Source organism: Phoxinus phoxinus (genome assembly GCF_949152265.1).
Source record: "Phoxinus phoxinus genome assembly, chromosome: 1".
In the NCBI taxonomy this organism is placed as follows: Eukaryota; Metazoa; Chordata; class Actinopteri; order Cypriniformes; family Leuciscidae; genus Phoxinus; species Phoxinus phoxinus.
In genome coordinates this window covers 12,906,839-12,923,621 of record NC_136876.1, presented here as the reverse complement: position 1 = coordinate 12,923,621, position 16,783 = coordinate 12,906,839, and the positions used below count along the sequence as shown (strand labels likewise).

The following is a 16,783-nucleotide window of genomic DNA, read 5'->3' as shown; positions in this document are numbered from 1 at the left end:
ACCAGATTTACTTTATTTCTGTCAGACTTCTATAGCAGTTGAGAACTAATATAAGGTTTAGATGAATGATTGTTTCATTTGAAGTTACCATCATGGTTATCAGCATTTACTTTAGTTGAGCTCTTGACCCTTGACAATTTTGTTAAGATTTTTATTTTCAAAAAACCTTTAGGCTGTTATGACAACTTGTCTGCTTTAAATATTTGTTACAATTTTCACATTGTTTTGAAGAATAAACAAGTTTCAGTTCTCAAATCTTAAGACAGTATTTCCTTAATGTCATGTGATTTACCAGAAGGCAGTAGCCTACACATCACCTCTGATTGGCTGACATGTAGATTTGCATAAATTAAGTAAGTATTTAAGACAGACTTACACAGTTCACCATATACTGTAGCAGAATAACACATGCAGTTATTATGGCTTACATCACTCTTGTCATTACTGTTGTATGATATTCAGCAGAGAACTTCGTTTGCGGTTTGGAATCCAGATTCACTTCAGGTTAGTCCGATTTGACTTCATCACAATTAAGTGTTAGCTAGTTAAAAATGTGATAAATGAGTGAAATGGGCTGTTTACACCTGGCCACTTCATGCATTTTCTCAGATCAGATAGATATCTGATTTATCAAAACGATTCCATTTACACCTGGTCACATAATTGTGTTTTCGCAAAACGGATATAAATCTGATCTTCAATTCCCGCGCTATATACAGATTTAATTGAGTTCACGTCACCGAAAGCAACAGATATGAGCTGCATTTTATTGATCATTAGCTAATTTCAAAATCAAAGACCAATAAGAGAGCGCGGCAACAGCACTGGTAAGATCACTTTGTTTCTTTACTTTTAATGAAGATGATTGGGAGTTAAGCGTCTGTGACTTACTTTCACTTTGATTTGCGATAGTTTGCACGTTGGCTTGATGAATAGATGATCAGCTGCTCATTTGCGGTGATGCTAGTTGCGGTAGCGCCGTCATATCTGACTATATCATGACATATAGGGCTGGGCGATATATCGCATGACATTGTTAGGCGCATCTAATCAGTAAAGCCGGTTCCTTGATTAGTAGAAAATCATCATATCCTGCTTTCAGATGTAGCGGCATTTACTACACCAGGGGTCCTCAACTCTGGACCGCGAGATCCACTTTCCTGCAGAGTTTAGCTCCAACCCTAATCAAACACACTTGAACAAGCTGATCAAGCTCTTAATGATTAATAGGCCCTATGCACAGAATCAGACACACCTGGATTAATCAGTTTGGCCAATCCTGGCAGACAGGAAACAAAGGAGCCTGCTTAAGTTCAGGAAGTAGCGCAGCTGTGCATAGGGCCTACACAACGTTACAGGTACACAACAAAATCCCCAGTGTTAAAGGTATAGCGGAGGATCTTTCCTAATTTTAGAAAAGACCCGCCCTCTCCAATTTAAAAAAAAAAATGCACATGCGCAACACTCTATTTGCTCCCGAGAGGGAACGCCTACTAGCAGTGATTTAAAATAGATTTCTCCAAATAGCATGACAAACTTTACCTGTAGTAGAATCTTCGCGACTGCGGCATCAGTGGGAAGCCCAACCTGTGCTTTTAGCGCACGCCAGTGTGTGAACGGCCTTACGTAAACATATCACCAGAATGATTGACACTTAGGTGGACCAATAGTATAGGCTACCCACCCGGAAAAAGAAAATCCTCCGCTATACCTTTAAATCAACATTGCTCAGAGTACATATTTTCCCAATCTATAGAGTGTTAAAGTTAATGAGATAATTATATGATTCATTTAGTGATGTTTGAGCATTAGTGATGAACACCTGCTGTTAACAAGCAGAATCACTGAAGAAAAGAGGAACACAAGAAATACAACTGACTTCAGCCACACCCTTAGTTGAAATCAAATGAAGAAAACATTAAATCTGTGAAGATCTCAGCAGAGGAGGAATAAACAACTCCACAAACAGCATTACCAGCTTCACTTATTAGTTATTACTTACCAGACTGACTTTATTTTTGTCATCAAGAATTGATTGTTGAGAGTTGATGATGCTTAAGTGATCAAAAAAGTATGCTACCATTATGGTGGTCAATGTTTGCTTTAGTTGGTCTCGTGAGTGACCCATTTAATTTCCATAACAAGATTATTTAAGCATTTGCAAAAGTGTTTCATAATTAACACTTGAGCTATGCTGAATAAAAAGTTCAAAATACAAATATGCGTTTTTGCGTGCAAGACACTTAAATGAAACTTAAATATTCTAGGAATATTGATTCCGTACCATACTGATTGCTACTACTCATATATTATATTATAATGATATTATATCGTTTTAACTCTTTTTTAAAATTAGGGTATTTTAACTTTATGTTTGGCAGCCATAGCTGCCAGTGACAGATTCATTTTTATTTTATTTTTTTACAGTGTAGTAAAGCGGAAGAGATTATCAATTCATCACTTGAACTGAGATGCTACAGCGATCTTGCACCCTGCAATAAAGAGCATGTTTGAGCACGTCGCTGTAATAAAATGTCATGTTTGAATTTCATGATAAAATCAACAGAATTTGAAAATTGAGACTTCTTTTAATTTTAAAAGTAACAAAGCACAAAGCGTTTTGCAATTACTGGATGTCAGGCACACTAGTAACAAATGTTTAAATAAGCTTTGTTCATACATCAATAGGTCATCCAGATACTTTTCACCTACTGTTGTATGAATACTAAATATTCATATATACTGTACTTTTGGCATACTTTTTTTATTTTACATACTATATTAGTAGCAGTGGTGGCTCATCAGGAGAGGCAAGGGGGGCACATCCAAGATTTTGATGAAAATGGGAGAAGAAGCATTTAATGTTTAATGTGTAGTCCGTCTTTGTAATTTCACCATTGTAACTATAAAATATTACGGAGCCACCGCGGCTCTTCCCCAAACATACCTCACAGAGCCTGGTCCTGTTGACGAACCACCCCTGCTGCTAATCCTATGATGGACCTGTATACACCGTGAGAGAAATCATGGACTCCCGATGCCACAGACGCTGACTAGAATAGCTCATTGACTGAGATGAACACGGACCCGGGGAAAGATCATGGGTCCCCCATCTCAGACCAAACTCTCCTTACTGTCTTCCACGAGTCTCAGCCTCAATCAGGGTTGCTGCACATTTTTAAGACCTGAAATAATAGAAATACTCTACATTAGGGGCATTCAATATTGACAAAAATTATATTAGTATATTTTCAAAGATTTTGTTGATAACATAATTAGATGATATTTTACTATGTGTGTTTTTGTGCTGGCATCATGGCTGGTTTAGGCCTGTTGTTGACAGCTGACTCACTAAGACTTTCATATTATTCATATTCTATGCGGTGGTAAGTTCACAGCAGTGACAGAAATTAACTTTTTTAGTTGGGGCAAACTTTTCCACATTAAATTGATATCAAGGGGATTTTGACCTATTTAAGGGCACTTATTAGATGCATGCATCACCTTCGTGTCAAATACTAACATTCAAATTAAATTAAATTAGAAATGACACGGAACATGCCACTAATCAAATAAAATCATCAACAAAATCCATATTTGCATTGCAGAAGTGACACAGAAGCGGCATCTAATGTGGCATTAATATATTTACACTGCATTTAATATGAATATTCATATTTAATATTCATATTTAAATATGAAATTTTTACTTTTTAAATAAAAGGTACTTTAAATATTAAACTAAAACCGCCAGAAGGTGGCGTCAAGTCACTGTCTTAATGAGTGAGTCATTCACTCAACCGATTCATTCAAATGGCTAATTCATTCGGGAACAAAGCAAGTGACCAACTTAGTTTAATAATGATTCAATGACCTATTCAATAGATTAGTTCAAAATGCGGAATGGAACGAATCAATTCTCTCTCTCTCTCTCTCTCTCTCTCTCTCTCTCTGTCTCTCTCTCTCTCTCTCTCTCTCTCTCTCTCTCTCTCTCTCTCTCTCAATTTCAATTTCAATTTCAAATGAGCTTTATTAGCATGACTGTGTAACACAATGTTGCCAAAGCATCAACATATTATATATAAATAATACAACAAACAAATAAACCAAACATGTATGTATACAGTAGATCATGTCATATGTAGCATAGTAAATATATATAAATAAACACAATCCATCTTAATAAATAGATATATACAGTGGGTCACTCTAGAGCAGGGGTCGGCAAGTAACTTTGGCCGCGGGCCAATATTTTTTTTATCCAGTAGATGGCGGGCCAGCTACATGGAATAGGCCTATTCGTTACGGTGAAATCACAAAATATAATGCACACAAACGTGTCCCTACTACTTATATACAACCACTGATGAGCATAATAGGTTTTGATGAAGAAAAAAATATATACAAGTGCAGATTAGAACCCAGAACCTTTTACACACTTGACGAAAGCTCTACCACTGGACCATTTAAGCACACGAGAAAATGCCGCGGATACATCTTATTAACGATAAATTAAACTCCATGTACTATTTGTTGGACATGTTATTTTATATATATCTGATTTAGCATTGTATTACCAATGGACTGTACAACTTTTGAACTTTATTCCTTTTTTAAATTATTATTTATTCGGGACACAAGAGGTCTGCGCGGGACTGTTTTTTTCCGTCCCGCTCCCACAAGGTTCAATTCAGCAACCGCTTAAAATACTTAAAAGTAAAAGCTTAAAAGTGTTCACCTGCTTTAAAAAGATCTCGTTTTCAGAATCTCAAATCTCAAAAACAAGTCGTTTTTCATTTTTTATTTTTGGTTTTAATTTGGGGGGAAAAAAACGATTGAACGAATGATACACAGCAGTGATGCGCGGGTCAATGTATAAGTTAAACAACCCGCACCCGACCGACGTTTTCAACCCGCCCGCAACTCGGACCGCAAACAAAAGAAAGAAAATATTGTACCCGACCCGCTTCCTGGCCCGCATATTGGGCCATAGACGTAGGAACTAGGTGCGCATTTTTCTGAATGCTGTGTTTTGTAATAAAGGCTTGATATTCATTTATTTCGTTTCATTTTCTTAACAATTAAGATGCTGCATGTGTTTATCCAGTCTAATCGAAGTGTGCGTCTCTCCTCCGAATTTCCCAACAAAAGCCCCTCGCCCCCTCTCAGAAAATACATAAAACTCGCATTACTGAGCTATATGCGTTTAAAAGTAGCCTATTAAAATGGCACAATGGCATTGCTCAGTTAAACGTTTTGGGAAATCGGGCATTTTGTCCCGCTTCAGCTCTTATTCAAAAGTTAATAACGCGCTCAACATTCAGGTAAATAAGGATGTCCCACTTTCATCTCTGCAGACTGAGCTCGTGCATCATCCTCGCGCAGTTATTCAGCCAATAAAGTGTAGACCTATGTATTTCATAGAACATTATTGTGTCTAGTAGCTACTATATAAATTACAAAGGTTTAATTGGCATCTTTATTTCAAACGACCCGACCGACTGCGACCCGAATATCATTTAAAAAATTTTTTGGATGACTCGTAACCGCGGGTGACCGCAGGTATTCGTCACTCATTTTGGATCATCCCGCGCATCACTGATTCACGGGGCCTATTTGTAAACCGTTATAGTTATATAAAAAAAATAAAAAAATAAAAAACGGACTTCCAAAATAATCCGGCGGGCCAGAAAATATTGCTGGCGGGCCAGTTTTGGCCCGCGGGCCGCCAGTTGCCGACCCCTGCTCTAGAGTTTGCCGTCTCTGGCGTTGTGAATAGCTAACACATATTTAGCCGCTAGTGCAGCTGTACTATCATCTTCTCCGAGTAAGAAGGACATTTGTTCAGTGTCACTCAGTTCAGAGAATGATGGGATCAAGGTTTTAAATCTGGGTCTCGATGTAAATCTGGATCTCGATGTTCAGCGGGTACAGGCCTAGCTCAGCCCTGCAGGCGGCACTGGATGTGTTCCTGTGAATATTTTTGCAATTTTTTTATTTTACAATTTCCAATTGTAGTTTTTCTACTGGTGTTTTATCCCAATTTTTAAAATTTAGCAGTGGACCCCAAATTTCACATCCGTATAAAATAATTGGTTTTATTATTGAATTATATAGTTTTATCCAGGTTTTAATGGGTAATTTTAAGTGACCGCATCGTGACTTTATAGCATAAAAAGCCCTCCGAGCCTTTTCACTGAGTGTTTTAACAGCCAGACCGAAGCGTCCCGAAGCGCTGATGTCGATGCCCAGATAGCTATAGCTACACTCAAAAAAATAAATTGTTGAATGAACATGATTTAATCGTATCACCCATTATGCATCTAAGCAAGATTTGAATATTTTATTTGAACACAATATTGGTTTGTAAATTGAACATGATTGTAATATGTCAATGCAACTTCTTTGCAACTAATTGAATCAACATGTTTGTATTGTGTTAGACTAATCAAATGTATTCTCATTCACTCAAAGCACAGGAAAGCAGAATCACCAAAGGAGAAAATCTAATTTTTAAGTTACCATTATGGAGATCAGTGTGTGTTTTAGTTGGGCTCTTCACCCTTCAATTATTAACTTTAAGTTTTGTTTGGCTGCTGTACATAAGTTATAACAGCCAGATGAACAAATAGGAACGGTGATCTGATGGTGTTGGTTGTGTATTAACATAACCATTATTTCACAATCATTTAACGTGAATCACTGAACTCATATAGAGTCCAATTTATGAGTTAGGTTTAATTTATTAATTTTAGCTGCATAATAGTTTTAGCCTTTTCAATGAAATTAAAATGATCAAATCAATAAAAATAAATATATACATAAACACATTTCTCTTTTAGGCACACACAGACATCAAGAATCAGTGTATGAATCTCAACTATGGTGACATTTATAAAGCATGTTGCAGTGCATTCTGTGTTGCACCAATCAAAACTCATTCATAGCTCCCATCATGCATTGCTGCATGAATAAATAATGAGCTTAGAGGTGATTTGTTTCTCACCATTGCTGAGATTCATACGTTAAATCTTGATGTCTGTGTGTGCCGAAAAAAGAAATGTGTATATATTTTTTATTTTTATTGATTTGATCATTTAATTTCATTAAAAAGGCTAAACATATTATGCAGCTCAAATTAATAAAATAAACCTAAATCATAAATTGGACTCTATATGAGTTCAGTGATTCAGGTTAAATGATTGTGAAATAATGGTTATGTTAATACACAACCAACACCATCAGATCACCGTTCCTATTTGTTCATCTGGCTGTTATAACTTATGTACAGCAGCCAAACAAAGCTTAAAGTTAATAATTTAAGGGTGAAGAGCCCAACTAAAACACACACTGATCTCCATAATGGTGACTTTAGATAAAAAATTAGATTTTCTCCTTTGGTGATTCTGCTTTCCTGTGCTTTGAGTGAATGAGAATACATTTGATTAGTCTAACACAATACAAACATGTTGATTCAATTAGTTGCAAAGAAGTTGCATTGACATATTACAATCATGTTCAATTTACAAACCAATATTGTGTTCAAATAAAATATTCAAATCTTGCTTAGATGCATAATGGGTGATACGATTAAATCATGTTCATTCAACAATTTATTTTTTTGAGTGTAGTGCTGTGCTGCAGGACCTGGCCTTTATACAGGAACTGGTGTTTGTGTGCCTGAGATCTGGCCTTCTTCTGGAACACCATGACTCTGGTTTTGTTCAGATTGACTGTCAGGGCCCAGTCGTGACAGTATTGTTCCAGCAGGGACAGGCTCTGCTGAAGGCCCTCAGGTGTGCGGGACAGCAGGACCAGATCATCCGCGTACAGCAGACATCTGACCTCTGACCCCTGACCTGTGTGTGGTGTAGAGTGAGGCCGGGCACAGTAGAGCTCTCCAGCGCTGATGCCAGATCGTTGATGTAAATGTTGAATAGAGTCGGGCTCAGACTGCAGCCCTGCCTCACTCCACGTCTCTGCTGGAAGAATGCGGTTCTGTGGTCACTGATTTTCACCGCACTTTTGCTGTGGGTGTATAGCGATTTAATTATATCAAACGTTTTTCCGCCAATGCCAATTTTTAGGAGTTTGTACAGTAGACCATCATGCCAAATTGAATCGAATGCTTTTTTAAAGTCTACAAAACATGCAAAAATCTTCCTCTGTTTGTCTTTGATGTTTTTGTGGATTAGAGTGTGGAGAGAATAGATGTGGTGGGATGTGCGCTGTTTTAATAAAAAGCCAATTTGTGCTTTATTTAAGATGTTGTGTGATGAGATGTGTGTGACGATGCGTGTGTTTAAGATACTGCAGAACAGTTTTCCCAAAGCACTGCCCACACTGATGCCGCGATAACTACTGGGGTCGAAGCGGTCACCTTTCTTGAATATAGGGGTGACGAGTCCTTCAGACCAGATCTCAGGGATGTTTCCGGACCATAAAACCAGATTAAATAATTTGGCTATAGAGTTTTAATCATGCTAGGACTGCTGAGTTTAAGCATTTCATTATTAATTTGATCTTGTCCACATGCTTTTTTTAATTTGAGATTTTTTATATGTTCTGATATTTCAAATAGTGTTATAGGTTTATCTAATGGATTTTGATAGTTTTTAATTGTTTTCTCCAGGTCTTCTATCGTTTTCTTTATTTTATTCTGAGGTTGGTTAAGGTCAGATGATTCAATTTTTTTATACAGATTTTCAAAGTAAGATTTGCAAATTGTGCCATTCTGGAGTGACATCTCTAATTTGGGTTTTTCAAGTTTTTTATATAGGTTCCAGAAAGTGTTTTGATCTACCGAATTATCAATTTCATCAATTTTGGTTTTTAAATATTTTTCTCTTTTGTTCCACAAAAGTCTTTTGTAATTTTGCTGACATTCTGAATAAGAAAGCCGTGATGTCTGGCTGGACGGGTCTTTGTGCTTCTTGTTAGAGAGTCTCCTCAGTTGTTTTCTGAGACCTGCACATTCATCATCGAACCAGACATCCTTTCTTATTTTCTGTTGATTTGTTTTATGTTTGCTTTGCTGTTTAATGTTAGATAGAGTTATCAATGTTTTGAATATGTAATTTAAGTTTTTTGTTGCTAAATTTATTCCATTAATATCTAAAGTGAAATCGGTGGACAAAAATTCATCCAGCATTTTTAATATAGTAGGATTGTTCATGTTTTCTTTGAATATATCTGAGCTGGATTGATTCCATTTGAGTTTAGGTTTCAGAGGAAACAGTTTCTCAGATTCAAGTGGAGCAGTTTTGGTCACTTTACACGGGGGTTTCAGATAAAGCACAGTTTGGCAGTGATCGGAGATCGGGAGCTGAGGTCTGACTGTGAAGGCATTAATAAAGCTTGGATCAATATCCGTTATTGAATAGTCAACCACACTGGTTCCTAATCTGGAGCAGTAAGTGAATCTACCTAATGTATCTCCTCGAGTTCTGCCATTAAGGATGTATAGTCCTAAACCTTTACAGAGTTTTAGCATTTGTTTTCCACTAATGTTCACTGAATTATCATAGCTGTTTCTCTGTGTGATATTCGATGAGGGATGAAACGTGGTGTCATTGAGGATGTGCTCATTATCTACAATATTTACATAATCAAGTTCTCGGCCTGTTCTGGCGTTTAAGTCTCCGCAGATGAGGAAATTTCCTTTGGACTGGAAGTGTAAGATGTCAGTCTGTAATGTTGGAAAGCTTTGCTCTTCATAATAGGGAGAGTCATGAGGTGGAATGTAGATCGCACAGAGGTAAAGCTTACACTGTGATGTGACGGATTTCACTTCAAGCCAAATAAATGATTTTCCAATTTTAGCAATCTTAATCGCATGTTTTAAAGCGTCTTTGTGCCATACAAGTATTCCACCTGAGTCTCGGCCACATTTTATTTTAGAATTTTTTAATGAAGGAACTATAATTTCCTTGTATCCTATTGGACAATGTAAAGTTTCATTACTACGACACCACGTCTCATGAAAGATACAGATGTCCATATCTCTTACACTGCTGAGTAAGTCTTGGTCTGCAGTCTTATTACCAAAAGTAGAAGAGTGCAGACCTTGTATATTCCAACAACTGATTTTAAAAGAGTTCATGTATAGTTTCTTCTGTAGTGTGTGTGTGTGTGTGTGTGTGTTTGTGTAGGTTACGTCCTCAGTCTGGAGCAGATGATGTTCAGCAGATGTCTGATCTGGTTGAGTTCAGCGGCTGCAGGGTTGTGTGGTTGTTGCGCGGCCGCTGCGTAGCTCTTGTGTTGTGATGGAGGTCCGGTGGACGGTCTGGGCTCTGCTGGAGGACAAGGGCTTCTTGGTGGCTGAGGGCTTCTCCTGTTGTCGAAGTGTCTGCTGTTTCTTGCACAGCAAAAACTCCAGTGTTCACAGAAAACACTCCAGTGTTAAATTAACACTCCTGGGAGTTTATATGAGTCCACACTCAAGAGTGTAAAGTGTTAAAATATGAGTGTTAAATGAACACTCAAGAGTGTTAAAGTTAATGAGATAATTAAGTTATTAATAGAGTGATGATTGAGCATTAGTGATGAACACCTGATGTTAACAAGCAGAATCACAGAAGGAGAAAATCTCAAAGTGTAAGTCACCATTATGGAGATCAGTGCTTGCTTTAGTTGGGCTCTTGACCCTTATATTATTTACTTAAAATGTTGTGTGCCTGCTGTTATTAATTTATAACAGACAGATAAAGAAAGAAAAAAAAGTGATCTCTTGATTATGTTGTGACAATCATAATTTGAGCTTGATCACTGAACCCTTATTTCTGACTTAAATATAAGTTGTTAATTACAGCATAACTGTGATTCTACATAAATATCCAGAATTTTTGATAAATAAATACAGAATAATTTATTTTTAAGTTTTTTTGAAAAAAAAAAAATCTTCATTTTAGGCACACACAGACATGAAGATTCAGTCTATGCATCTCAACAATGGTGATGAGCAAAATATTCAATTAGGAAAAGGAAATTACTTAAAATACAATTCAGATCATAATTTATTAATTCTGCAATGCATGATGGGAGCATTAATGAGTTGATTGGTGGCAGCCACTGCAACATGCTTTATTATTGTCACCATTGTTGAGATTCACAGGCTGATTATTGATGTCTGTGTTTCTAAATAAAGTGATTTAAAAGTCTTTTGATCAGAACATTTTAATATTTTGGTCATTATATTTTGGATTATATTAAAAATACTGAAAATCATATGCTTTAAAAGCAGAGAGCTGCTGTATTAGGGTAAGCGTACCTATTAAGCCCACCAAAATCTAAGTCTAGGTTTTTTTCATAGATATTGACATGGTTTATAAGAAAAATAATTTGTTAAAATGCAAGATTAATCTCACATTTGAAAATGTATTTATTAGTTGATGTACATTTTAGAATATAAAATGAAGATATTTGATTAATAAAGTCAGAAGTCTGGCATGGGCTTAATTGGTACTTTGGCACCATTTAAGCCTGCATGTGTTCCAAATAAGCCCACATCATGATTGATTTATACAATATTATTAAAAAAAAAAAATTTAAATTATATTTTATAATTACTAGTGGTCCTCCTATGTCCTAAGTATGGAGCCTTGAGTCGGCTTGGTTCCACATGAAGTCAAAATTCCACATGAAGTATCCAATTAATAGGCCATTAAACAATTTCTCTCACAAAGTTGATTAAACTTTGTAATTTGAGGGATTCCTCATTGAAACACATAAGGTGGGCTTAAATGGTTCCACAGTCAGTAAAGGTGAAAAAAAAGACAGTTTTCGTTTAAAAAATATAATATATGTTTACACAGACATGCAAGGAGCTTAAATATACTGTGGACAAAGCATCATAGTAATTTCCATTGTGCCCACATTGAGAAATGTCATGTTTTTTTCCTTCAAGGTTAGCTTGTGTTGACTCTAGTTTGCATGCGTTTTATGGCGCTGTACCATTTAAGCCCATCTTTAAAAAAAGTTAATTTATGAAAATAATCTTCCCAACAAAACAATTTATGATGTATTTATTTGTAAATTAATGTAAAATAAATCACAAAATATTTAGTGTTTGTAGTTCACATGCTTAATTCTTCAGCAGTCTATCTTCCAGTAAGGCTAATGGTTTGACCTTGAGATTAGCTTTGAGCGCAAACTAATAAAATTCATCTTTCCATTTAAAGGAAAATTATATAAAATTATGAATTATTATTTGTTCATACACAAAAAAAAATACATTTATCTCTTATACATTTATCTCTTATTATTGACATAATATCAATGTAGTTACCAAAAGAATGGCTGAAAATTGCAGAAATGTGTTGATTTCTGAAGGGTCCAGAAACACCAAAGTTTTTGGGTGTCTTTGTTTGAGGTCCCCTGAGACCGCATGCACATGAGTGGGGCTAACTTAACATGCCAAATGTGTTTAACATGCAATAAAAAATGTCAGGTAAGTTACAAATCACTGGATTGGTTAAAATAAGGAGCAGCAAAAAATATGATTTTCTCTTTTTTAAATTAGACTTCAAAGTTGAAAGTGGGCTTAAAGGGTACATGGGCTTAATAGGTACACTTACCCTAACAAGTTACACAAAACTATCTATATAAGTTTTGTTTATTTCAGATCACAATATGATTATGTCAAAACATAACCGACACCATCAGATTACAACTTCTCTTTGTCCATCTGACTGTTACTAATCAGTAACTGCAGACAAGCAAAATCTAAAGTTAATAACATAAGGGTCAAGAGCCCAACTAAAGCAAGCACTGATCTCCATAATGGTGGCTTACAATTAGGATTCTCTCCTTCAGTGATTCTGCTTGTTAACATCAGGTGTTCATCACTAATGCTCAATCATCACTCAATTATTAAGTTAATTATCTCATTAACTTTAACACTCTTGAGTGTTCATTTAACACTCATATTTTAACACTTTACACTCTTGAGTCTGGACTCATATAAACTCCCACGAGTGTTAATTTAACACTGGAGTTTTTGCTGTGTGCTGTGTTTTCAAGGGCTGTGCTTTTCAGCACTCTGGCGAAGACTTTCACTCCTTGTTTATTGAGATGTACGTGGTCGTACATATGATGAGGCTGTATGTCTTTGTGATGGGCAAGATGAACATTGGGGATAAGTGCGCAACTTCTGAAGAGTTCCACATTATTTGCGTGGATCACGTGGAACGGCACGTCGACGCGTGGCAGCAGTGTGGACAGAGTTACTCTAGCCTTTGGAAACCGTTGTGTGGCTCGGATCGCCACCTCTCTCAGCACAGGAGCCACACTCATGGCCCTTAGATCATTTGTCCCTGTGTGGATTATGATGTGCTTGTAGTTTTCATGTTTACTCTCAGACAGGATCTGAATAGCACTTCTTGTGTTTGGGCACCAGATTTTCTTTACTCTCATGTTTGGTAGTAGAAGTTTCTCACTGACATATTTCCCATTAGAGTCGATCAGGATAAGAGCGTGTGTTTCTCCCGGGTCCTGTGCAGCGGAGCTGTGGATCTGGGATTCTGGATCAGTCGAGTAGTGAGGCTCTTCTTCCACTGGGAGCTGTTCAGGATGAGGATTTTCCATGAGCGTCTCTGGACGAATCAAGGGTTTAGCAGACGAGTCTTTAGGTGCAGAAACAGAGTCGAGTCTTTCTTTTAGATTTGTTATGAGTTCATCTTTGGTGCGAAGAACTGACTTCATGGCAGAGAACTCCTCCTGCATTTCTTTTCTGACGTCTGTTAGTTGTTTTCCTAAAGTTGATTTTATTTCCCTCAGTTCATCTTTAGTTTGCATAAGTTCTGTTGACATTTCTTCTCTGTGTCTCTGCAGATATTCAACTTCTTTTTTTAAGTTCTTTATGTCGATTGTCAGTTGTTCTATGTTGTTGTCCTTCAGATGGGACAGTATTAATTCTTTTATCTCCACTACTTCTACTTCCAGAAGTGAAAAATTGACTTTCATTCTTGAGATTGGCGATTGGATCGCAGTAGCTGAAGTCACTGTCATCTTTTGGACAGATTTTCCAGGGGAGGCATCAGTGTTCAAATTTTTGTCAACCTCATCAGACAGTGCCAGCGTTTTTATTAGTTCAAAATCCTCAATGAAGACTTTGAGAGCAGATTCTGATCCCTGGACCATGACAGTGCCATTTTGATATAAGTTCAGGGTCAAGAATCGTGTTTCTTCATTTTTTTCAGCATCTTCAAATGCTAAGATCTGTCTGCCTTTACAGATGCCTCTTTTCTTAGTGAAGGTGAGGTGTTGACAAAAGGCAGTGTGCCATAAAGGGCTGTGTTCTGTGTAAAAGAGCAGGTTGCTCATGGCAGTGTGCTTTTGTAGTTCAGCAAACAGTGTGTCTGGGCTCTCCTTCATCTGCTTGTGTCTGAGCATCAGCCTGGAGTGCTCAGAGCTCCTCTGAGGGTAGATGAAGGGGCGGGGCCATGATGATGCGCTGGCCATCATTGGTTTGGAATGTAAACACTCAACTGAAAAAACTGCCACTGTTTTGATTTGTTTTGTTTATCATCTCTCAGTGAATATATAAAATTGGTAAAAATGAGTTGAATCCATTATTTTCTTTCGCTTGTTGGCAAAAAATTATATATATTTTTGCAATTTATCTGGAGCTCAAGTCAAGTGTGACCTTTCTCGTGAAACTCTCTCTCTCTCTCAATTCAATTCAATTCAATTCAAATGAGCTTTATTGGCATGAATGTGTAAAGTATCACAATATTGCCAAAGCAATAGACATGTACAAACATATGTGTAGATATATAAAAGTGGGGGAAAAAAAACACACAAAAAATAATAAAATAAAATAGAATAACAGAAAAAAGTACAAAGAGCAGTTTAAGGGAAAAGAGGGTTCAGCCCTTCTCCCTCATATGATGGCAGGAAGACACATACATACACATACACATCCAGGTGAACACACTCTTGTTTCTCTCCCAAAATATAACACAGTTTGTTTATGGGGCTCGCTTGTTGGAATTGAGGTAAAATCTGTGCTATCTGTGTGAAATAAGTGTCTCTGATGTGTTTGTACTTGCTGCACTCGGTGAGGAAGTGCAGCTCATCCTCTACGACTCCATCAGGGCAGTGTGAGCACAGTCTGAGCTCACTGGCTCTCCAGCTCGGCCTGTGTCGGCCCGTCTCCACACACAGACTGTGGTCACTAATGCGATACCTGGTCAGGAGCTTTCTCTGACCATAGTTACTAATAGTGGTCAGGTATGGTGCCAATCTATAATCAGACTTTATTTTGTGGAAGTATTTTAATTTATTTAATTGTGTGGACAATTTACATGTTTTGGTAAAACCAGTTACAAATACCACAAACTCACACACAAAAAAATAAAGAGTAAAACTGCCCAACTAAAGGAAACACTGGTCTCCAGAATGGCAACCAAAAAATTTCAATAAATCCTCAACATCTATACCTCTGTTAATTCTCACTAAGACCTTCTGTAGACGTATGACAGAAATAAAGTCAGTCTGGTTAGTAATAAGTGAGGTTAGTAATGCTGTTTGTGGAGTTGTTTAATCCTCCTCTGCTGAGATCTTGCTGTGGCTGAAGTCAGTTGTAGTTCTTGAGTTTCTCTTTCCTTCAGTGATTCTGCTTGTTGACAGCAGGTGTTCATCATTAATGCCCAATCATCACTTAATTAATCACTTAAGTATCTCACTAACTTTAACTCTGATTCAGAGTTATTTTAACTCTCTGTAGAGAGGGACCAAATGTTATCTGAGCAGAGTTCATTTAACTCTGGGGATTTTGTTGCGTGGAGTCTCTCCAACGAGCTTCTGATCTGATTCAGGTGTGTTAAATAAGGGAGACATACAAAATGTTCAGAGCAGTGGGGCGTGAATCACTGAATTATATAATTAACTTCAATACTGCTTTAGTGTTACTCCAACACCCTGTAGTGTGGACACACAAGTGTTCATTTAAAACTGAAGATTTTGCAGTGGGGTTTAAAGGGTTAAATGTGTCAATTAAAAAAAAACAGATTGAAGTGTAATTTAACGGTAATCACCTGTAAATTAATTTACGGCATAAAACGACCCAGCTGCCAGTATATTACCGTAAAATCAAGGAAAAACAGCAATATTCTGTAAAATTTAACAGTCAGATTTACTATACAAGAGAAGTTAATTTCACTGAAATATTAGTAAAAGTTCATAGTAAAAAGTTATGCGAAGTCAATAACTGATAAAGAGAGTAAATATTAAACTGAAGTGTTTTATGTGTTTTGCACAAAATGATACAGGAGAGATCTGATAGTTTAATTAATTCGTTTTGTGGGTCACCATTGTAGAGCCTGTGCTTCAGTCAAAGATGAGCAGAGTAACACTGATGTTATGCTGCCTGTTGCTTTATTTAAACGCAGGAACTGTGTTGCTGATGCAGTGACAATCTTGTTGCTAAATACTTTACACATTTAGACATACACATTAGATGTTTGCTGTACTATATTAAGAGATATTAATTTTCAGTGGACTCAAAGTAAGTTCACAGTACTATCAGTATAAATACTCGTTTTTAAACTTGAACTGTTTGAAGCAATCGGTTTCCCAAATGATATGTTACCTTCCATTGTATTTTTACAGTAACATACTGTAAAAAAGGAGAGCTGTATAATAACGGTAGAGGGCTGTAAATTAACAGTACTTTGCTGGCAACCACAGCTGCCAGTAGATTACTGTTATTTTACAGCGCAATTTTTTACAGTGACATTGTCTTTATCTGCTGCATGTCAAATAAAATAAAATATGTTAAAAA

At 36.8% G+C, this 16,783-nt stretch overlaps 1 protein-coding gene across 3 annotated transcripts in view; it reads left to right on the top strand.

Moving 5' to 3' along the window:
* The first annotated feature begins 388 nt into the window (after positions 1-388).
* LOC307001186 (interferon-induced very large GTPase 1-like) overlaps positions 389-16,783 on the top strand; it is a 41,173-nt gene continuing 24,778 nt past the window's right edge. For all 3 annotated transcript variants that reach the window (XM_079617398.1, XM_079617396.1, XM_079617397.1), the window contains exon 1: positions 389-504. Coding sequence is in view for 1 of the 3 variants with exons in the window: in XM_079617396.1 (XP_079473522.1) it covers positions 409-504 (96 nt within the window). In the remaining 2 variants the exon portion in view is untranslated. The remainder of the gene's footprint in view (positions 505-16,783) is intronic.